The 24,345-nt window shown below is 41.3% G+C and overlaps 1 protein-coding gene across 2 annotated transcripts in view; it reads right to left on the bottom strand.

The window, feature by feature from the left end:
* Positions 1–10,877: 10,877 nt before the first annotated feature.
* The window catches only part of polr3a (polymerase (RNA) III (DNA directed) polypeptide A), a 34,760-nt gene continuing 21,292 nt past the window's right edge, over positions 10,878–24,345 (bottom strand). For both annotated transcript variants that reach the window (XM_061708538.1, XM_061708537.1), the window contains 8 exons: positions 24,036–24,206; positions 22,460–22,553; positions 22,231–22,323; positions 20,039–20,203; positions 19,713–19,877; positions 12,171–12,302; positions 11,586–11,718; positions 10,878–11,495 (listed from right to left, as the gene is read on the bottom strand). In XM_061708538.1, coding sequence (XP_061564522.1) covers positions 11,347–11,495; positions 11,586–11,718; positions 12,171–12,302; positions 19,713–19,877; positions 20,039–20,203; positions 22,231–22,323; positions 22,460–22,553; positions 24,036–24,206 — 1,102 coding nt within the window. In that variant the 3' untranslated portion in view covers positions 10,878–11,346. The remainder of the gene's footprint in view (positions 11,496–11,585; positions 11,719–12,170; positions 12,303–19,712; positions 19,878–20,038; positions 20,204–22,230; positions 22,324–22,459; positions 22,554–24,035; positions 24,207–24,345) is intronic.

Genomic DNA, 24,345 nt, shown 5'->3' on the forward strand with positions numbered 1-24,345 from the left:
TCTACACAACATTGTGTATAACACCATCGAATACTTTTCAAATGTTTGTCTAAACCAGACTTACTGTTATTTTTCAATAGGTTGATAAAGATATGTGAGGTCATGATGGTCGGCCGCTGGACTGATCATCTGTCCGTCATTGTGGAACTCATTCTTCGTTTATCTCCATTAATGCTGCTGAGCTCTATTCTCAGTTGTTTGTTTTAATACTGTATCTGTGGAAAAAATGATGTACTGCTTCAACAAAAAGGGTTTTAATCCTGGCATATTAAAATTTATAACAAAAACAGCTAATTGACTACAGTTTAATTCATTGTTTTGTGGTTTACATCCCACATTATACTGTTTAATTCCTTATTATTTTCTTTTGTGACTTCAAAGTAAAAGTCTAAATAGAAAAGTGACGTTATTGAACCTGAACCAGGGCAGAGTCAACAGTAATTACTATAGATGAGGAACACTAATTTTAGTCACTTTTAATGCTCTCTTGCTCTTTTTTATAAATGATCAGAACCATAAACAGCTCGGCTACAGATGTGCATCTGGCTGGGAACTGCTGTGAAGTTGGTTCATGAAGAAAAACCTTTACATCTAGACAACTGAGGTTTTGCCAACTTATATGTGCGAGACTTTGAAGGAGTGCGGATAAGCCTTATTTTGAATATCAAAAGTTCACCCCATGCTGGCTTAAAAGGGAGTAAAAAAAGAGATTAAAAGAAAAGAAAAAAAAAAGTCTAATACAGAAGAATCATCCTTATCCATTTGTGCAGTTAGTAATGGGGATGCTTATAGTTCAGCCTGAAGCCTTTAGGGACCATGTGCTCAAAGTTTGACTTCAAAGCAAAAGCAGACTATCATGTAAAGTTGATTGCCAGCTCTTCTTCCAATCCCTCAAAATTTTGGAAAGCAGTAAATATAAAAGATAAAAGTCCTCTATAGCAATTCCATCTCATATCATGTTAAATAATTGTTTGGTAAATAAGACATCAGGGGTCCGTTTCACAAAGCAGGTTTAGTGAAAACTCTGAGTCTGTTAACCCTGAAATGAGGGAAACTCTGAGTTTTCCGTTTCACAACGGGAGGTAACTCAAATCAGAGAAAGAGAGGTAACTCTAGCCTGTTTCACAAAGAGAGGTAACTTAAGCTCTCGGTCAGTTACCGTAGTAATAGACTCTCTGAACCTAACCTGGTTACCGTAGTAACAGACTCTCTGAACCTAACCTGCTCGGGACCAGGTTTATCTCAATGAACCTGGAGTTTTTCTGCGTCTCCGCCTCTTTCAGAGCCGCACGCACATTTGATTTCCTCATTCATTCAGTCAGCAGGCGAGTTTTGGCGAAGTTCTGCCGTCTGTCATTAAAAACAGAGTCAGTAGCCTATATATATATTAGAAGTCCATTGTCACGAACATGGCATGTCTTTTTGATGAAGACACAATTGATGAAGATGCAGAATTAATGCGCAGAGAATTAAATATTAGTCAGGGAGATGGTTATCAGACCGAGTAATACATGTATATTACATAGTCTCATTACAGGCAAAGCAATATATGTTAATCCTTTATTTGTTATAATTTTGATGATTGAATTGTTTAATGATTTCATAATATATTCTAATTTTTTTAGATTTTTTATTTGGGGTTTTCATAAACTGTGAGCCATAGGCTAATCATCAAAATTATAACAAATAAAGGCTTGAAATATCTCACTTTGCATGTAGTGGGAAATAATATTTGTTTCACCTTAAGTTGAATTTACTACGAATGAAGTTTTGCAATATATTCAAATTTTACGACCTCCACCTGTATATTATTACATAAATAAATAAGAGCATAATATGTGTCTGTATTGGTTCAATACGGAACGCAACTTTTAATTCCCAATTACGGAACAATTCCGTATTTCAAGGGACGGGTGGCAAGCCTACATAAACCTGTCCAAGCCATCAAGGAGTTCCACAGGATTGCAGGTGAATGATGTAGAGATCTGTTAAATTAATTTTATATTATTCTGTGCTGCGGTGTTACTCTTTTTTTCGAAAAACATGTTCAAATTCCCCGTATGCGCACATTAAAATCTCTAATTCCATTCGGGTGAAAAAGGACACGGCGTGAAGTATGTGGATCTTCAGATGCAAACTAATGTTTCCTCAAAGGGATTTTGTAAATTGAAATGATAAATAAAGTTAAAAAAAAAAAAAAAAAAAAGTATGTGGATCTTTTGTTGTCGCCGGTTGCCATGGTGAATCGTTGTATCAGGGCTCCACTACTTAGAAACTACTTAGAGTTGATTAAATCAAAGATCCTCTATACACAAGATAGCGCATTGCCGTTACTGGCAATGGTTTGAAATGGTATACACTTCCTGTCTCCTAAGTGGGCGTGGTCGCCCCTCTCCCCACATCGTTTTGGAACATACAACACTAGATACAGTACAACTTTCTTCCAAAAAGACTTAAATAATAAAAATAACAGTATTATTAAGCAAAGAAACAAGTTTTATTTTAGTTTTAAACTTCATTTTATCCGTTGGGAAAACGATGAGAGCCAAATCTCGCGAGAGTGTGTTGCTCAGACAGAGACAGGTCTCAAACAAAGTTAATTTTCTCCTAATCTGTCGGTCTGAAAATGTCCATTTTGGTGTCAGAATGTTCAGAAGGTTGGTGGCTTTTGAAAAATGGGTCCCATATTTACTTAGGTTACTATGGGGAGAAGGAATTGGTAATAATCTGTGCTCACGTTCACTTTTCCCATAGGACTCAATAGACTCAGGACCTACTTCCGGTCTCCTAAGGGGGCGTGGTAGTCACGTGACACAGATACAGGAAACACAACCGTAGTGGGCTGTCTCGGTTTATAGAACGTCTCTGATTAAATTAACTCAAATCCGCTGTTCTGGAACCGAAAACTCAGAGTTTCCGACTAAGAGTTCAGGATTAGACTCAGAGTTTGTTGAACCTGCTTTGTGAAATGGACCCCAGATATTTGTCAGGCTTTCAACACCCAATTTGCTTCTGCTGGAAATATGTTTGATGTCCAATATCCAGGAGCAGCCTCCTGTTCCAAGTCCTCGGCTCATGCATCTACTCCCTTTTCTACTTCTTCTGCCTCTCCTCAGTTCACTCTTCAGGCCTTTACTCCCTCCACTGTTAGGAAGGCACTACAGGCCATCGATTGTAGGTCAGCAACTGGGGAGGACAAGCTAAATCCTTACTTTTTAAAGCTCGGTGCCCCTTTTATTTCAGAAACGCTAACTTATCTTTTTAACCTTTCTATCTCAAGTGGAATTGTCCCTCTAGTCTGGAAATCTGCCCATGTAATACCACTGCATAAAGGTGGGGATAAAAATGATTTAAATAACTATCGACCGATTTCCAAATGACCTTGCCTGAGTGTGAGGTTAATCAACCTTTTTGGATTAAGTTTTGTTCTTATGAAAAACAGAATCGGGTCAGTTTGGAGAGCTGACTGTGTTTGTTCACAAGGCTTATTAAGGTCAGCTTGAAAGCTGACCATTTTACAATTAGGTTGTTTAGTCTGACGTCACACCCTTTCAAAATAAGGCTTCCGGGTCCTGACGCTCTGACAGATAAACAAAACGAACAACAATGACGGACCCGGTGAACTTGTTTACAATCACTTCTTTCTTCACTGAGGTACCAGAGAGAGTGAAAAACTTTTGATGTAAACGAAGATGAAAAACTTATGTCAGTAACGTTATAGCAGGTTTTCTTCAACAAATCCTGCGTTTCTCTGTCTCCTCCCTCTTACAGAGTCAGACACGCTGTTTCATTTCCTCATTCACTCAGTCTGTATCAAAGCTCGTAACGAAGCTCATTCATTAGCGGAGGTTTACTGTCTGTCACAATCTAAATCCTGGCTGGATATTAGTTTGTTACTCGGTACTATCTAAAGTTACCGCTTTTACGCGCAGCAGTCATTTCTCTGAACAGCGGTTCAAATATTACACAGCGTGAATTCACTCCGCTCAGAATCAAACCTCTGCATGCCCTTCTTTTAACTCTGTGACTCTGTGAACACAAGACGGCTGTCAGTTTGTTAGAGCAGCTCCTGCACTGAAATGTTTATTACACATGATGTGTTATTTCAGTTTAAATTCAAATAATCGGTATGAAGCTTTAGACACGTAGGATCAATGAATAATGATCTCTATCACTCATCACGTCATTGATCGCGCTGATGGAACATAATTATTATAATATTGTAGATTATATTGTAGCGACCCTCTCTGCCTGTCACCGGAATGCACGGGATGTCATGAATGGTGCGTGCCGGTGGTGGGTAGAGGGGGTGGGGGGGTTCAGAACTCCGGGTTATCTTCTTCTGTTGTTCTTGTTAAGGGGTTGTTTTAAGTTCTACCGGAGACGTTAGACGTTAGAGAGTGAGTGTGCCGTTGGGATGGTCAGAGAACCTTGTTGATTGTTTTCCTGCTCGGTAATAAACTGGCAAGAAACTACGAGCCGTCTCCTCCTGGTCTGTCACTCATTACAATATGTTAATATTTCTGAGTGAGCAGGATCGTGGTGCAGCTGCAGAATGTAGACCTACGTTAGTTTAAAATAATAACTAATATGGTGCATAATCTGAACGTGTTTTAACAGCATTTCAATGACAATGTTTAAATTTACTACATTTGTTGAAGTTCAGGATTAGGTTCAGAGTTTCTTATCCACTGCAGCCATTTCCTCTTCTCTTTCTCGTCGCAAGGAAAGCGGAAGAATGACAGTGGTATCAATGTCTTAAGACTCATATCTGTTGTTACAACGGGGAACACAGCACTGTGGCATGTTTGAATGACAATGAGCAGGACCCGGAAGCCTTATTTTGAAAGGGTGTGACGTCACGACTAAACAACCTAATTGCTTATCACATGTTACCAGTTACAACAGCCACTCCCTAAACTGCTCAGGGGTTTGGGCTGGTCCACAACTGTCTCATTTCAGTTGTATATTCTGTTGGAACACCCTCAACAGAAAGGATGTCTGTTCATTCTGCAAAACATAGATTAGTTGTTATTCAACTGAAATGTCCTGTTTATCTGTTTGTTGCCTCCCATTGTCCATCCACTGTCTACCATTGGTTGTCTTAACATAGCCAACGCCTGTCGGTTTCTCAAATAAATACCTCCTGCTAAGAAGGACCCAGCAAGCATTTCGTCGAGAGCCAGAGAGCCATGTTGCTCCGCAAACTTCGACGGTGCTTCCCTTCTGCAGAAGGCCTTGAAAATCATTTCTAACAGTCTCTGTGTCTTTCCTAAGTTATTAATTTATGTATGTTGATTTAGGAACCTAACATTTGGTGCCGAAATCCGGGATCTCAAGCTCTAGACGATTGGAATGGCGTACGATCAAAAGGAGGCCACCTGAAAGCTGTATGCAGCCGTTCCGACTTCGGGAACGGGCCAGATTTGGTCTTGCGCTGTTCCGGTCCAGGTGACGAGATTCCGAACCAGGGGAAGGCACTAAGAGACTGATGGGAAACCTCTTCTTACTTAAATACTTAGGGTATTGACGTATTTTTGTGTAAAATACGAGTGAAATACTTAGGGTGTTGAAGTATTTTTGTGTAAAATACAAGTGAAATTCTGTGTATACTGACCGCGGGTTAGTGAAAAAAGTGTTGGTCGAGGTCTGGGACCCATTTTTGAGTTCAGGGAACTTTTAAAAAGACACTATTGCCTGGGGCTAGTGCAAAAGCCAACACTCACTCGGTCTAAGGAACGGCTTTAAGATCGGGGATTTTAAAGTACAGAATAACGAGAAGAGGTTTCTTAGGAATGATTTTTAATGGTTTTTGTTTAATGTTCGTCTTGTCTATTGTTTGTCTTGTCTGATGTTTATGACAGGAAACTGTCTGTTCAATGTTTGGGGTTTCCAAAATTGAGAGGGAAAAATTTAAATTGCTCACTAAAAGATCAGGCTAAAACCAAACTGTTAAAAAAGGAAACTGTGTTCTGAGAGAAACTTAAGAAAGAAAAATAACTGGCTAAAAATAGCAGAGGCGTGGTTAAGCTGAAACTTATGCCTAAAATAATCTCTAAAAGATGCTTAGCTGGTATGGGAGACGTCCCTAAAAACTTTAGGTAAAGAAAGATTGAGACAAAATCTTGCGAAATAATATAGGGAACTTAGAAAGAAGTAAATAAACTAATTTAAGACTAAAAGAAAAAACAAGAAGTAAAAATGGGTGAGAGAGGTGGTATTGATGAGAGACTGGGAGGACAGAAGGCTGCTGTGGGCTGCAGCAGTGTGTGACTCTCTGTGTGTGTGTGAAAGCGTGCTCCAGCAGTGTGTGCAGCATTTTACGAGCGGCTGCAAGGCTCTGTGTCTGCAGGGAGAACTTTTTTGTGTTTCTGGAAAAGGGGGGTTTTCAGTGGTGAAGAGAAGTGAGGAGCTCTCCTCTTGGAAAAAACATAGAAAATGGAATAATATAGTTTGAGGAGAAATAATTTACACATTTGCACTGATACACAAACCCACATAAGGATGATCTGAAGTGTGTGTTTAATTTATGATTAATCTGGAGACAATTTTTCTGACAATTTTCTGGCATTTCTTTTTTGATTTGGGGAAAATATAGCTCAACAACAGTTGAGAAGGCATTATTTGATAGAATGCTCCTTTCAGTCCGACGTTTTGTGACAATGAATTATTGTTTATATATATATATATAAGTTCACTGAAGACTACTGTTTACGTTGCAGGAGAATTGCTGCACTGACAGTTTTTGTGTGGAGTTACTTTAATAAGACCATAACCTACTTGGGTTGAAGTAAGAAAGTTTTGAAAGAAGAGTTCTGTGGTCCTTGACTCAGGTAGAAGACAGAATTTAACAGGGTTTTTGCCCCTTCTAATCTGGTGATGGGAGGGGGGATCTCTGAGGGACATAGATATCCGACCCTAGAGAATCATTAAGTCAGACCTGCCTACCTGCTAGGATGCAGAGGTCAAAAAGTGGGAGGGCCACTTATCTGGGGAGGAGTCAGGACTCAGGCAGTCCTGACCCCCCTCTATCCCTTGTTGACATTAGAAACAATGCTCTTGCAAAGAGAGAAAAGCATTTGGCTAAATGAAGGTGCTACTGCAACTAGCCGCTGTAACTTTAGAAGGTCTTTGTCTGGAGCGAACCAGACTGGTGCTTCCAAGGAATCTGTTCCCCCTGGTGGCTAAGTTGAGCCATAGGGAGTTTCTATGGCTCAAACAGGAGGGAGTATGGAAGGGTACATATGGTACATCATGAGGATTAAATACTAAATACCCTTTAAAAAAATTTTTGTAGGAGCTTTCCGACATGTTGCAGATACAACATGCAAGGCAATATGAGGCCTAAAAGAGGTCGGTGTCGCGAAAGGACCTATCCATTTGAAGTTGTTCATATGGATTTCATTCTTGGAGTGAACTAATGGCCTGTTAAGTTAAGGCTCAGGAAAACCATGGCCTGAATGCCGGCCATTAGTCGAACTGTACATGAGAATCGTCTTCTTGTACGCTGCTGTTTTCTTCCTCTCCCTCTCTCCTAAGCAGGAACTGCTGAAATGGGTGACCAGATCCTGAGTCGAGTGGTGAAACGTCATCACTCCGTCAGGACGGGCCCTTTTGCTGTCCAAGATCAGGACACCGACAGCACCGGCAGCAGTAAAGGCTGCTGAATGATCTACTGCGTTCACCAGTTGCAGTGAAAGCTAGCGGAGAAACGTTCCAGGCTTGAGTAGTGCAGAGAAGTCGGGCGGTATCAAAACCCTTGCCCGCTGAAGAAATCACCTGATGCCTATCTCACCAGCCCGGCCTGAAGAAGAAGACTAGCCAAACTGACTTGCGACAACAAACTGGAGAGGAGTCCGAGAGAGATGGAATGAACTTTTTCATTACTGAGTCATGCTGACATAATGACTGAGATTACGATTCCGATTCCGACTATTACTGTCTTTGTACTGTTCTGTGTTTTCATTACCTGTATCATTCTGTGAAGTTTCATATGAACAAGAGGAGGGAAATGTGAGGTTAATCAACCTTTTTGGATTAAGTTTTGTTCTTATGAAAAACAGAATCGGGTCAGTTTGGAGAGCTGACTGTGTTTGTTCACAAGGCTTATTAAGGTCAGCTTGAAAGCTGACCATTTTACAATTGCTTATCACATGTTAACAGTTACAACAGCCACTCCCTAAACTGCTCAGGGGTTTGGGCTGGTCCACAACTGTCTCATTTCAGTTGTATATTCTGTTGGAACACCCTCAACAGAAAGGATGTCTGTTCGTTCTGCAAAACATAGATTAGTTGTTATTCAACTGAAATGTCCTGTTTATCTGTTTGTTGCCTCCCATTGTCCATCCACTGTCTACCATTGGTTGTCTTAACATAGCCAACGCCTGTCGGTTTCTCAAATAAATACCTCCTGCTAAGAAGGACCCAGCAAGCATTTCGTCGAGAGCCAGAGAGCCATGTTGCTCCGCAAGCTTCGACGGTGCTTCCCTTCTGCAGAAGGCCTTGAAAATCATTTCTAACAGTCTCTGTGTCTTTCCTAAGTTATTAATTTATGTATGTTGATTTAGGAACCTAACACTGAGATACTGGAATCTCTTGTAAATGAGCTGCTCAAATTGTTCCTCTCAGAAAATTCTGTGTTGAGTCCAAATCGCTCTGGCTTTAGAGCCCAACATAGTACCATCACTGCTACTACCATGGTTTTAAATGATATTTCTGATATTGATAAGAGGAAGTACTGTGCTGCACTTTTTATTGATCTTACAAAAGCGTTCGACACTGTTGACCATGCTCTGCTCCTTCAGAAATTATGTACATTGGTTTTGATTTTAACTCTTGTAATTGGTTTTGTGATTATTTGTCTCATAGACAACAATGCGTGATCTTGGGAAATGAGCGTTCAATGTTCCTGCCACTGTCAAAAGGGGTTCCTCAAGGGTCTATCCTGGGTCCTATCCTGTTTTCAATCTTTACAAACAATATTACATCGGCTTTGACGAGCAGTAGCGCTCATCTCTATGCAGATGATACAATTACTGTTCTGCTGATACTGCTCAGTCAACTATTGAAACACCTTCAAATAGCTTTTGTCAGCCTACAAGATACACTTTAAGTTAAAATTATTACTGAATCCAAACAAGACTAAATTTATGTCTTTTTTCCAGAAATTATATATATCGACATGCCGCTGGGCATCAGGACCCGGGAGGGTCAAAATATTGAAAGGGTTCCAGAATATAAATATCTTGGTATTTGGCTGGATCAAAAACTCACTTTCAACCATCATATCACCATACTTGTTAAGAAGCTGCGTCAGAAAATTGGGTATTTTTATAAATACAGAGAAAATGTCCTGCAGAAAGCGGGTTATTGAGGCAGATCTTCCTGTCAGTTCTGGATTATGGTGATGTTATTGATCAACACGCATCTGCTTCCACCCTAAAATCACTTGATGCTGTTTATCACTCAGCTCTAAGATTCATTACTGGTGACAGTTATTCTACTCATCACTGCATCTTATATGAAAAACGTGGGTGGACTCCCCTTTCTGTCAGACGTGATAGGCATTGGTTTCTCTTTGTTTATAAAGCCCTAATTGGAAGGCTTCCTCATTATCGTAGCTCCTTACTGAGGTGGCATAATGGTAGATACTCAACCCGCTCCTCTGATTTTCTCATGCTGGAAGTGTCATGTCCACGGACTGAATTTGGAAAAACTGCATTTAGCTACTGCGCAGCTCACAGTTGGAACATTTTGCAACATGCATTGAAGTTGGAAACGTTTGTGCAGCTTGGTCAATTCAAATCCTTGATTGCTGACCATTTTGCTCATGATTGTAATTTTTATTGTATTATTCTTTTTATATGGTTGTTGTACATTCGGCATCATTGTAAATAAGGGTTTGCTCTCAATGATTTCTCCGAATTCAAATAAAGGTTGATTGAAATGATCAGAGAATCTCATAAGTCTGGGGGGCAATAGATAAAAAAATATATAAACAAAAAAAAATTCAGAAATCTGTTTTCTGTTAAGTTTACTCATTTTTGGCGAATGTTATGATAGAAAACAGGATTGACATTACGTCCTGATGCCTTATTACACTTATTCTGAATAAGAGAAAAATGCAAAACATTTTGAAAGTATAGTTTTGTGTAAGTGGGCACTGGCGAGCAGTTCTTTCTGTTGTTTTGATACAGTAATGTTTCTGTTGGAAACTAAGCTGCATGAATTTCCCAGACATTTGCCTACTGTGTCCCCTTCTTCCTCCCACGAACCAAGTGATACTGGATCTCTGTGTCCCGTCACCAGACCTATATTTGAGTCTGAATCATGAACGCTTTACGACTGGACTGCACATTGTACAGATGGGTGGAACTAGCAGGCGGTGACTGCCTCCTGCTTTTTTCAAAGAACAGCACAAAACCTTCATTTCTCCCTTGAACATCCAGGATGGTGTAACTACTTCTGCTTGAGAACTTATCTGAAACAAGAGGGAGTTTCATGAAAGTGTAGCCGTGAGCGGTAACCTTGCCTTGAAACCTCAGTAGGTTGACTGACTGGTCGGATCAAATCATGGGTTGTCAAGTTTATATGAAACAAATCTGGAAGTATTTTGCCACAAATCAAGAAAAATAATTTAATCTGATGAGTGTAGTTTACAAGATTTAAAGCAATAACGTGTCAGCTGGTGTAAAACTCTGATTATGAGCAAGCAAAATCCCAATTTAGCGATAAATACCATTAGGGACGGAGCTCGGGGAGATGATTGTGTAAGGAGGGATGCAACAATATGATTTTCTTTTGGATGTTCATGATGTATTTTCTATCTGATGTTCATTCACGTTAATCGAAGAGGATGTACACAGGACAACCAAAACAACCGTTTGCCCTTCTTTCAGGTTGGTAATTTATTTATTACATTATGTACATTCATTCACGAATACACTTCTCACATTCTCTAAAACGTTCAGTTTAACAGTCTTTTGCCACGCTGAAAACAAACGTGAAAAAAAAAAAAAAAACTTCTCAGCTGTGAAACTGATCTATAAATCTGTCAATGTTTAACTCAGGGATAAAACAGCGGAGATTTATAATCGATGCGGTAAAGCAGGTTTACCGTGCTGTTGTTTAAAACCAAATTGTACTTCTAATGATTCGATGTTCTGTGCCATTAAACTGTGGGAACATTACCTGAAGAGAAAACACCTTACCAAAGCATGACAGAAGAAACTCAAACTGAAACCATTTCTCCATCTCTCACTCATTAACAAGTCATTTTCAGCTATGACAAACAAAAACCCTTAAAAAAAAACAAAAAAAAAACACGTGGTGTTTCCTTCCTCGATGCTATGTGATGAGAGGTATATGGAAATCAGGGCTGTCAAAGAGAAGAGGCCTGGTGACGGGGTTGGGATTTTTGTCGGCTTTGTGGAGGAGTTTAAACAGTCCTGTTCCGATATTCATCGGGATGCCCATGATGATGCACTCGGACACACCTGAAACGGGAAGAGGGGAAACCTTAGCAACGGTCAGAGTCGTAAAGAGTAAAGGCCTCTTTCATTATACAACATGGAACCGAAGTTTACCGCAGACGGAGTCCTTCTGTCCAAAGTAAGCAGCGTCGAAGAGGTGGTCGGCTGTTTTCTCGAACGAGGCCAGCATGAGGACGCTCTCCTTCATTTTAGCTAAACCAAAGCGGGTGATTCCCAGGATCTCCCCCTTTATGGATGCAGGAAAGCATTTATTACTGCACAACTTACTACAGTGGGATACATTCATAAAGGATTGTCTCAGAAAATTAGAATATTGTGATAAAGTTCTTTATTTTCTGTACTGCAATTAAAAAAACTAAAATGTCATACATTCTGGATTCATTACAAATCAACTGAAATATTGCAAGCCTTTTATTATTTTAATATTGCTGATTAGGGTTTACAGTTTAAGATTAAGATTCCCAGAATATTCTAATTTTTTGACATAGGATATTTGAGTTTTCTTAAGCTGTAAGCCATGATCAGCAATATTAAAATAATAAAAGGCTTGCAATATTTCAGTTGATTTGTAATGAATCCAGAATGTATGACATTTTTGTTTTTGTAATTGCATTACAGAAAATCACAATATTCAAATGTTCTGAGACAGTCCTGTATTATACACATCAAGTTTCAGACCTTATAGGACATGAGATCTGCAAGAAGCATGACGTGACGTCGGTCGATGCTCATTCCGTGGTTCACCATGGTGTACTGAATCTCATTGATGATGGTGGACCGAGCAGCCTCGATACCCAAAGTCTTCTCCACCTGGTGTAATACACAGAAAAGCACGTTCAATAACATTAATCAGAATCCATCCATCCATTTTCTCTACCCGCTTTATCCTTTGCAGGGTCACGGGGGTCTGCTGGAGCCTATCCCAGCTCGTTTCAGGCGAGACATTAATTATAATTCACACTGGAATTCCTTTTAAAATGCATCTTTTTCCATCATTTGAGGTACCCAGCTTCATCCAGCAAAATATAAGATCAATATGTTTGAATATATCAGGAGACATTTTAAATTTAAATGTAAAATTATCCTCATGAGCACTGATGCAACAGACATTTGAGATGATTTCAGAGTGGGCTCGGCCTCTAAGAAAGAGCAGGAGATAAACTAAATCCTTACTTTTAAACTTTTCTAATTACATAATAATTAGTTCTCCAGAAAGGAAAAATCAATAAAAAGATCGTGGGTAACTAAATGAAGGCTCAGGTTCATAATCATTATAATTGATTAAAACAGAGCTACAAAAACATGCAATCGGAGTGTGGATGTTCCTGCCTGAAAAAACTGACCCACAATCACCTTTATTGTAGCCGTATATTAAACAAAGCAGAGATCCACAAAAACGCTGGAGCTGCACAGCTGCAGCGACAAGAAAAACTCGTCCCGTTTACTTTCATTCTCAACAAACGTCATGTTTTACAACTGATTCTTAGCTGCGTACCAACGCTCATCAGGTGACGTTACATTACACTGAGATCTAATGGTCTTATTTCAGCATTTTATCATTTTAAAGGATTCCATATGGACCAGCGGTAAAGATGACAATCACACTGCTTTAAAACTATAATCATGTAAGTGAACATCACACCATGATGCTTTGGTTATGTCTGCCAGTGATTACATTTATCCATGTTATAGCCATGATTATGAGTTTTAGGTCCCGCATTTTTCTCATTTAGACATAACATACTATTGAGACAATAATCAAATTAACTACTGAAATATTAATGAGACAATAACAGTGAGATATTAGTGTGTTTAAAACTACGGAAGCATATTGCATTCACTTGGAAAAAAAAAAAAAACAAACTCTGTTTTTCGCTATAATTCTTTTCTATTTTTTGTGGTAATCTTTTCCGCCCTGTTTTTTGGTGTAATTATTTTTAATTCAAGATCTTTTTATTGGAATTTTCACAAAGTAAAAAAGGTGAAATGCTGCATGTCGATTACAAATATTTTGAGTAGGCATGGGCATGTTAATCATAGCATACACCAGTGTACAAAATATAAAAAACACTTAAACAGTATGAAAAAATATAAAATAGTAACAAAAACAAACTACAGACCAAACTAATCCCTCCCCTGTCACTGCCAGATTACTAATCACAATATGAGGTCACTCTAACATCAAAAGCCTGCACTAGGAATACAAAAGAAATATGAAGTATAGTTCACAGGGTCTGGAATGCTTCTAGAAAAGGTCCCCACACTTTCTGGAACTTATTTGATTTCTGAAGCGAGTATCTAATTTTCTCCAGTTTTAAGCAGGACATGATGTCTTCCAGCCATTGTGCACGAGTAGGAGGGAAGGGATCCTTCCACCTGAACAGAATTGCCCGACGAGCCAAAAGGGAGGCAAAAGACAAAGTGTGCCCCTGTGCAGTGGTTAACTTCCTTCCTCCCTCCATGACCCCAAACAGGGCAGTCAGTGGGTTTGGTTCTAATCTGATTTTAAGCACCAGAGAGAGAGTATGAAAGACTTCCATCCAGTATTTGTTTAGACATGGGCAGGACCAGTACATGTGGATGAGAGCTGCTTCTGCTACTTTACATCTTACACAGTATGGACTAATATCTGGGTACATGGAGGATAACTTTGCTTTGGAAATATGAGCCCTGTGTACCACTTTAAACTGAATTAAGCAGTGACGTGCGCACAGGGAGGTTGTATTAACCAGTTTGAGTATAGACTCCCAGGTATCCTCTGATAAGGGAAGCCCTAAGTCCTGCTCCCATGCTGCTTTGAGTTTATCTGTAGGGGCACTCTTAAGATCCAGCAACATGCCATAGAAAGACGAAATGAGCCCCTTTTTGAATGGGTCTGTGGCAAGAACTTTGTCAACTGTGGTCAAGCCTATCGATGCGCCAGGGCTGGGTGTCTGGGAAAGAACAAAATGTCTAGCCTGAAGATACCTAAAGAAATGTGATTTTGGAAGGCTGAATTTACTACTTAACTGCTCAAAAGATGCCACGGTGCCGTCTATGAACATATCTCTAAAACGAATCATACCCCTCCTGTGCCATTCCTGGAAGGTGGGGTCCTCAAGGGATGGTTTGAAAGAGTGATTTGATGCAATGGGGCTAAGAAGAGAGAAGCTGTGAAAACCAAAAAACTTCCTAAATTGGGCCCAAATTCTAAGAGAATGTTTAACCACTGGGTTTTTGATTGATTTAAGTGAAGGAAGTGGAAGTGAGGAGCCGAGTAGGGCAGGAATTGACAGGTCATCAGTTGGATGTAACTCCATCGCCACCCAGTCAGGGCGGTCAGCGCCGTCGCAGTAGAAGGACCAGAATGCAAGGCAGCGCAGGTTAGCAGCCCAATAATAATAACGAAAGTTTGGGAGGGCCAGACCACCTGCAGACTTAATTTTTTGAAGGTGAGTTTTGTTCAAACGTGGCCGTTTACCTCGCCATAGGTATGAAGATATAACTGAGTCAAGGGACTGAAAAAAAGAACCAGGAATAAAGAGTGGTAAGGTCTGGAAAAGGTACAAAAATGTAGGTAAAATGGTCATTTTGACTGAATTGATGCGACCCACAAGAGACATTGACAGGGGTGACCATTGTGTAAGGGTTTGTTTGGTCTCATTTAACAATGAGATAAGATTCTCTTGGAGCAGGTCTTTGTGTTTCCTTGTCACAGATATGCCTAAATAGGAGAATTTGTCATTTGCGATTTTAAAGGGAAAATTGGAAAGGTCTAAAGCATGCGATTCGAGATTGGTAGGGAAAAGCTCACTTTTGCTGAGATTCAGTTTATAGCCTGAGAGTTTCCCAAACTGACTGAGAAGTGACAGCGCAGGGGGTAATGAGGCCAGAGGGAGAGAGATGAAAAGCAAGAGGTCATCGGCATAAAGCGAGACCTTATGTTCCCTGCCACCTCTCCAGATACCGGACACATCCTCACAAGATCGGAGCGCTGTGGCAAGCGGTTCGATAGCCATGTCAAAAAGCATGGGACTAAGGGGGCACCCCTGACGGGTTCCACGATGCAGATTAAATGGTTTTGACCGTTGAGAGTTAGTACGAATTGAGGCTGTTGGGTGTAAATAGAGAAGTTTAATCCACAGAGCAAAGTTCGGACCAAAACCAAACCTGTCCAGCACAGCAAAGAGATAATCCCATTGGACGCGATCAAATGCTTTCTCCGCATCCAGAGAGACAACGCATTCAGGGATAGCCTCCGAGGCAGAGTAGATAATATTGAACAGTCGCCTTGTGTTGAAGTAAGACTGCCTACCTTTAATGAAGCCAGTTTGGTCTTCAGATATAATTGTGGGGAGGGCATTCTCCAGCGTATGGGCTAGGACTTTAGCTAGGATTTTAGCATCTGTGTTTAAGAGGGAGATGGGCCTGTAGGAGGCGCATTCAGTAGGATCCTTCCCTTTTTTAGCTATGAGGGTGATGCAGGCCTCCGAAAAAGAAGGAGGGAGGGAACCGTGGCTGAAGGATTCTGAAAGAACTGAAGATAGCAATGGGGAAAGAAAAGTAGAAAATTTCTTTAGAAATTCCGCCGGGAAGCCATCAGGGCCAGGACATTTACCCGACTGCAGTGAAGAAATGGCTCGAGTAATTTCCATCAGGGATATCGGTTCTTCTAATGTCTTCCTTAGATCTGGTGAAAGACTGGGAATACTAAGACTATTTAAAAAGTCCGCAATCTCATCTCGATCAGTCTGAGATTCCGAGGTGTATAGCTGGGTATAAAAGTCCCTGAATGCTTCATTTATGAGTAAGTGGTCTGTAGTTACATGGCCATTTGGTAATCGAATCTTAGAAATATTTTGTTTAGCCTTAGAGCCTTTAAGTTGGTTGGCTAATAATTTGTCAGATTTGTCTCCATAAACATAAAACCTGGTTTTACTTTTCAGAAGTGACTGTTCAATTGGGTGAGTGGTAAGCAGGTCAAATTTAGTTTTAAGTTCTAGCCGCTTTTTGTAAAGATCTGGGGATTTAGTCCGAGAATATTCTTCATCGACCTCTTTAATTTGGCGGGCAAGGTCTGATCGCTCCCTATAAGATTTTTGCCTCACCCTAGCAGTGTAGGATATAATCTGTCCCCGGAGATAAGCCTTGAGGGAATCCCAGACAGTTAGACTAGACATTCCTGGAGTAATATTCGTGGATAGGAAAAAGGCTATTTCCGTTTCCATTGATTTAACAAAATTTGTGTCCGACAGCAGAGTTGAATTGAATCGCCACTGTCTGTCTCTCTGAGGTAGGTCAGGAAGGGACATGGTTAGAACCACAGGAGCGTGGTCGGAAATGACAATGCTCTGATAAGCACAGGAATGAACCAGGGGAATCAGTTGATTATCAATAAAAAAATAATCAATCCTCGAGTATGTGTGGTGCACTTGTGAGAAAAAGGAGTATTCTCTGTCACATGGATGTAAAGAACGCCACACATCACAAACACCGTAGTCAGAAAGGAACGCCTGAATAAGACGGGCTGACTTACTTGCTGTGCCGGGGTTGGTAGAGGATCGGTCTAGGACTGGGTCGAGCCAGCAATTAAAATCACCACCAAGTATGAGAGAATATGTATTAAGGTCAGGGAGCAGTGAAAACAGTCGTTCAAAAAAGACTGCATCATCTGAATTAGGGGCATAAACGTTCACAAGTACGACCAATGTATTGAATAATTTCCCAGAAACGATCACGTAGCGACCAAACTTGTCAGAAATCACATTGTGCTGCTCAAATGAAACATCCTGACTGATCAGAACTGAAACTCCTCGGGCCTTAGCTTGAAAGGAGGAGTGAAATCTCTGCCCTGACCACCTCGGGAACAGGCGGCTATTATCCGAACTGCGAATATGAGTTTCTTGTAGAAAGGCTATTTCTGTTTTAAGGTGTTTTAGATGTGAGAAGATCCTCTTCCTTTTAACAGGGTGATTCAGACCCTTAACATTCCAGCTCACCAACTTCAAGTATCTACTCATAATATCTAAGAAGAAAAATTAGGTGTGCACAATGACCTAGGCAAAAAAAAAGAGAACGGAAAGGAGGTTGAATGTGACCCACATTAAGTAATGAGTTGAAAAGAGTTAATGCAAAGTTTCTGGCAGTGACATATCCCCCCGACCCACCCTCCCCAACTAAGACAGCTGCTATAGAAAAATTAAAAAAAAGCAGCAAGCTCTTCAAAACAAACATAGTGCAATAACACATCTTCCTATCCTACACACTAATAGCTTTTGCTCCCGTATCATGGGCGTATACATATTAGCACCTTAAAACGTGTAGATGTAAATAAAAAAAAGGAATACCCTCTCAAATCTTGACCTGGAAGTCCCGATATGAGCCCAGAAATATTTGTACAAAAATATAAAATATAAAACGTCCGACTTAAGCAGCGTAAAAGTAAGGTTAACAGCTTACAATTATTACAAAACTTATAGGTAAATCGGAAAAGCTTTTTTTCTTTTTTTTCTGTCTTTTTTTTTGTTTTTTCTTCCTCTCCCTCTCTCCCCCTTCACCACCCAGTTTTCCCCTTCCCTCAAATAACCAAAAAGAACTGCAAATTAATAATATTTGCAAAGGGGCAGTCAAACTAACAGAGAAAATACTGGTTGTCGCGGGGTACTCACCCTCCCCTCAGGAATAATGCGAGCTCACCCTCCCCTAAGGAATAATGTGACTCACGTTAAAAAAAAGAGAGAGAAAAAAAAAAAAAAAAAAAAAAAAAAAAAGTCAGTCCGTGAGCGTCAGTGAGCCGCACCGGGCTGCAGGCGGAGTCGTGACAGCCTCCAACAGTCCCGTTTCGGCGGGTTTGAAGTTTTGCTGCGACTCGTGATGAATTTGCGCGCCTCATCCACGGAGCCGATCCACTTCCTGGCCCCCCCGGACAGCGTGAGCCGGAGCCGGGCGGGGAAGAGCAGAGCCGGCCTCAGACCCAGCTGGTACAGCTCCGACATGACTCTGCTGTATTCCGCTCGTTGGCTGGCAACTTCGGGGCTGTAATCCTCCAGGACCCGGACGGTGTGGCCGCGATATTCCAACTTTCCCCTCCGGCGCGCCTCCCTGATGAGGAGATCTTTCGTCTGGTACCGGTGAAGGCGGAGGATGACCGGGCGCGGTCTCTGTCCCGGGGCCGGCTTGGCGGCGAGGGAGCGGTGCGCTCTGTCTATCTCCGGCGGTGACGGCAGCGTATCATTCCCGAACAACTCACACAGCAGCTTGGAGAAGAAAGCCGCTGGAGACCCGCTCTCGGTCGACTCCGGTAAGCCCAGGATACGGATGTTCTGCCTTCGGCTCCGGCTTTCCAAATCCACCACCTTAGCCTTCAGCCGAGCATTATCATCCCGTAGAGTCGAGCAGATGCCTTCAAGATCCGTAACTCGCTGGCTGAGGTCTTCTGTGGCGAGTTCAAGGGACGAAACACGTTGGCCATGGTCCTCGACCGCGAGCCGCGTTTGGTCGAGTTTGGAGTCGAGCTGACTGAAAGTATTTTTGAACTCGGCGGCCAGGGCAGCACGGTGTTCCTCCAGCAACGTGGTAATGGCCGCCAGGGTTAAGACAGCGCCAGCATCGTCCCTCTTGCCCGACTTGCCGCTCTTTGAAGCCATCTCGGAGGTAAGTGGGCTCGTTCGAGACAAAAAAAAAAGAAAAACAGCAACAGGGAATCCTTTTTAAAGGAAAAAGTTTGAAAGTTTGAGGGCTTGGTGGTTTAAAAAGTTTGGCATTCACGGGAGCACTCACGAAACACGTCTACTCCATCTGCTCACCAACCGGAAGCCGGTGTAATTATTTTAATGGTATTTTTTTTTTTTACAACCTGTTTTTTGGTGTATTTATACCTAAATTGTACCTAAAAGCAGGGCAGAAAAGATTATCCCATAAAACACGACCAAAAAATAAAAAATAAAAATACCACGAAAAACAGAAAAGATTATCCCGGAAAACAAAGCTGCTTTTCCAAGTAAATATAATTAACTTCTGTATAAAACAATTATAAATATGTTAAATTTCAAGGTAATCAGCCTTCATCCAACTGTCCTGCAACAAAGTATGCTAAAAGAATCATGTCAGGAAGACCTTTCATTATAAAACGTGATGCATTTTAATCACAGACATCATCTGTCAACATTAACGTGACAGATGTTTGCAGAGCCGTTTTAATTGGACGCAGACTGAACGGCAGCCGGCGGGTGCGGCTCATACCTCATACGTGTTGTTGGAAGTGGTCCTGCTTCCGTTCACCCCGTGTGTTGCCATGACGCTTCTCAGGTTGTCGCCCTCCACCAGGAGCTTGTACTTTTTCTTGCTGCTCTGCTCGTCGATGTGGATGACAGCGCGGGCGACCTCGGGAATCCCTTGAACCACCACCTTCCCAGTGAGAGATAAGAGCAGTCACATTTACTCAAGGCCGCCGCTGCGCCTTCATTTGAATCCTACCCAGATTTGAGGAAAAACTCTCATCTTTCTTGTTAATCTAGTTCTGTCTGCAGTTTTAACAGATAAGTTTACGTCACAGTCGCAGTTCTGACCTTCGGAAGTTCTCCTTTTAGCGTCTGCAGCACGTAGTACATGGAGCTTTTGTTGTTCTCTCGTGGGGACACGCACACCACCGCCTCGCCGTGCACCGCGATGTCTCCCGGCTTGACTCGTAGTTTAGACATGCAGATGGAGTAACGCACCGTTTCTGCATTCACCTGGAAGCCAAAAGTTTGGATCAATAAAACAATCAAAAAGCGCATGTTTGCTGCTGTCAAAGCTGTTGCTCTGCAGAGGAACAAAGACTGCTGAATAATGTAACTGCAAAAATCAATGACGCAGGAGGGGGGGGGGGGGGGGGGGGCAGCTTTCAATCCTTTGGATTGCTCAACTTTAACAAAAGATCTAACTTTTAATCCTACAGAAAACTGATACTGTGATGTTTACCAACTACGATACACTTGCAGATGGGTACAAGTAACAGAAGGCCAAACTAAATGTTAAAAGCTGCGATGACACAGACAATGCCCCGTTTCTGCAAGAGCAACAAGTTCCTCAAAGTTCACACACGCAAGGAATCTGTCAAAAACACCCAAGAAACACCTGCATCTTGTTGAGGCAGAGCCAGAATTTCCATCTTCAGCTTTCCTCTGCAAATTATTCATGTTAGCAGGTCTGAACCCAGATTGGGAGTTAATTCATGTCAAGTGAGAAAAACAAGATTAGCAGTGACCATATATATATAATGAGTTTTACGCGCGTTTGAAACCTTTACGCGCGCTTAAGCCTAAATTATGGTTCCACGTTAAACCGACGCAGAGCCTACGCCGTAGGGTCTGCGTTGGTGTAACAAGGAACCATAAATCAGCCTTAAAGGTTTCACGCGCGCACGTAAAACTCATTATATATATAAAAAAAATCAGTGTCCCTTTAGGGGCTCCGTACCTCTTGGCCTCCACCTTCAAATCACACCACTTCTTTTTTTTTTCTGCACCATCTGTCCGTGGCACTCACGGCGTTTAGCGCAGCAACGCCGTGCTGCCACTCACTCGCTTTATTTTATACTATTTATATACTATTTATACTTTTACTGTGACCACCAAATAATGTTGTTTTCCTGTCCTCCACCTCATCCACGACATCTCGATCTCAGTCTCCGTGAAATTCAGTGGCACGGTGGCTCGACACGTGTCATTCATCCTGACACGCAGCAGAAACAGGCTGCAGGCTCAGCAGGCTCATTTATATGCAAATACAGTCATGAACTACTTTGCATTGCCCATTTATGGTATGAAGTGGGCGTGTAGAGGGCGGGATATGAGGCGAATTCACCTGCGCAACCTTCCAGCTGGACTGTGATTTATAAAGCAAACATTGCGTGCAAGTGTGCATGCACACGGTTTTATAAATCCGGATTTTTTTTTGCGCCCGCCATTTTCGGCTTTTGGGTTTACGTGCACTTTTAGTATGAATCCTACACACTCTTTTATAAATGAGGCCCCAGGTTCTCAAATCCAAGTGTATTCATTATATGAACTGTGATTCATGAACTTGCTCATAAAATGCTCAGAAAGAATCGGGTGAACGATGTTTCTCTGACTGGTTGTGAGTATTGGCACTGGTGATGGTCAGTTTCATCTTCTGTGCCAACTATATCTTACTTTAAGGTGGGGAGTGACACAAAGGGATCATTAGTTCTCATGAGGAACACTAACAGCGAATTATTAGTGCTAAAAGAATAAAATAAAGTTAAGACAAGTTGCATCATCAATATTGAAATGATACCTGAGGCTAGTACGAGCTTTGCCGTTTGTTTTTGTTCATTCATGAAGCATATTAAAGTTTTCTCAGTAACTCAAACTTTAAAAACGTAAGGTCACTGAACTGACTCAGTTACACAACAGTAAACATGTTAAATCGTTCATCATTAAGTGAGTTTTCTCGTGTAATTAGTGTGTGGAAGAGCTGCACCATGACCACAGGAGGTCTATAATCTCTAAGAGCCTTAATCAAGAAAATCTACTTTTTCATAAAATTAGCAAGAGTGGGTGAAACTTTTTAATGAACCCCACTTTTAGTTATGAAAACCAATGTGTTACCTCCTCTCTTGAAATTCCTACTAGTTATTTAAGCTAATAATAAAAACAAGAAAACAAAACCAACACCTGCATTGTAACAACCCACAAGTCACAATTTCATTATTAAAGTGAATTTTAAAAAAGGAAAATAAGAGTAAAAGCTGCACCTCCAATCGCAGAAGTCTTATTCTCTCCAGGGACAATTTCACCAGGATGAAACAGTCGTCTGGCAGAAAAACCTCTTCGATGTACTCTGAAATCTGCAGAGAACAAAGACAGAATCCGGCTTTATTGCAGCTCTCCAGCTTGTTCGCGTCTGCCTGTCAGTCACCTCCTTCAATATAATGGCTTACGATCATTGAAAGAAAGGGAGGAAAAAAGAGCAAGTTGGAATACCTCTCCGAGAAGAGTTTTCTCGATTCTCCCTTTCACCAGCCTGGCGAAGTCGGCGTCGTCCTCAATATCCAAATGAGCCGTGATGATGGGAGTGCTTAGAGACGAGGAGAGAGCTCGGCATATTAATCAGAGCAGATGACGGGTGAATTCATTACCGCGGCACGGAGAGACCTTTACTGGGGCTCACAAGAGATCGTTCTTCTAATGCTCTAATATAATTTCTAATCCACAGATTCAAGCAGTCAGGGTTTTCTGAGGAACTCGTTTAGTGTGGAACTAAGCTGTTGACGGTGATGGAGAACCAGGTTTATCACATGTAGTAATTTTTTTATTTTACCTCCTTTGGAATTGATATCACGCTGCAATCAAAGTGCTGCAGGTCCTTTAAAGTTGCTAAACAACAACAAGTGCTTCCATTCAAGATTGGGGCGGCAGTAGCTCAGGTGGTAGAGCGGGTCGACCAATGATCCGAAGGTCGGCGGTTCGAATCCCGCTCTGTCCCAGTTTGCTGTCGTAGTGTCCTTGGGCAAGACACCTTACCCACCTTGCCCCGTGTGAATGTGTATGAATGTTGGTGGTGGTCGGAGGGGCCGTTAGGCGCGATATGGCAGCCACGCTTCCGTCAGTCTACCCCAGGGCAGCTGTGGCTACAAATGTAGTTTACCACCACCAGAGAGAATGTGTATGGATGAATAATGATTTCTGTAAAGCGCTCTGGGTGCCTTGAAGGGTGCTATATAAATCCAAGTCATTATTATTATTATTATTAAGATTGATTTCTTCCTCCCACATACAATATATGGATCCAAAAAGTATGGGATCTCTATCAAATGGAGCAAATCACTTACTCATTAAGGCTCCAAAAATCCACCTTTATTAAGCGGTGGAGCCGCTTTATTGATATGTCATGGCTTGATTAACACAATGAGGTCTATTACCCAATGTTGCTCGGCCCACCTGCCTAATTCTTACTGTATTCCCTCTATACTGTACACATATTTTATACACATGCCAATTTTTCCTAGAGTAAATATGGTGCATGCATTTTTATACATATCCGATGTACCTTGGAGTGGACAATTATTATTGATTTTTTTATTTTTTTTTAATTTATGGGTTTGTTATATACATATATTTTAGAGTGAATAATTATGTTGTCGTTTTCTCTTGTTTTATTTGCTTAATACTTAAGTATAATGTGTACAATGCCAATGGAAATTAGCCTTTTGGCTACAACTGGGTGCATTTACATTTTTAAAATGTTAATTAACCTCTATAACAAATGTTGTATGCAGCTGAAAAAGAAAAAAGAAAATGTATATGGTGTATTGTTGTTGAAAACTAAATAAATTAATAAAATAAAGTTCCAATTAAGTTCCAAAAAAAAAAAAGAAGATTGATTTCTTGCTGAAACTGTCATCAATAATTCACAGTTGATTCCCAGAGACGACCACACAAAGACCGGAGACACTTTTGAAGAAGGAAAGCGCTTCTTTCATGTCTTTCCCACCCCCCGCTCTGCTTAAATGCAGAAGGAATATGTAGAAGATTTGCTGTAATGACACATCAAGTGTACCTAATGTTCTTGGAGGCATTGATGATTTCTTTGATGCGAGGCACTCCCAGGGTGATATTCATGGACGCCACACCAGCGAAGTGAAAGGTTTTCAGAGTCATCTGAGTGCCGGGCTCTCCGATGCTCTGGGCACAAAGGGCGCCTACTGCGGAGCCGGGCTCCATCTGGGCTCTGCGCAGGAAACACATGGAAAATCATCACACACTCAGACGAGCATCATTTCAGCTCCTTTCAGGGTGGATAAATGTTCATGCGGGAACTGAGAGGGTGACATTTAAGGATGCAGTTAATGACTCTTCTCTTCCTGGAA

This window comes from Cololabis saira, chromosome 19, assembly GCF_033807715.1.
Source record: "Cololabis saira isolate AMF1-May2022 chromosome 19, fColSai1.1, whole genome shotgun sequence".
Lineage (NCBI taxonomy): Eukaryota > Metazoa > Chordata > Actinopteri > Beloniformes > Belonidae > Cololabis > Cololabis saira.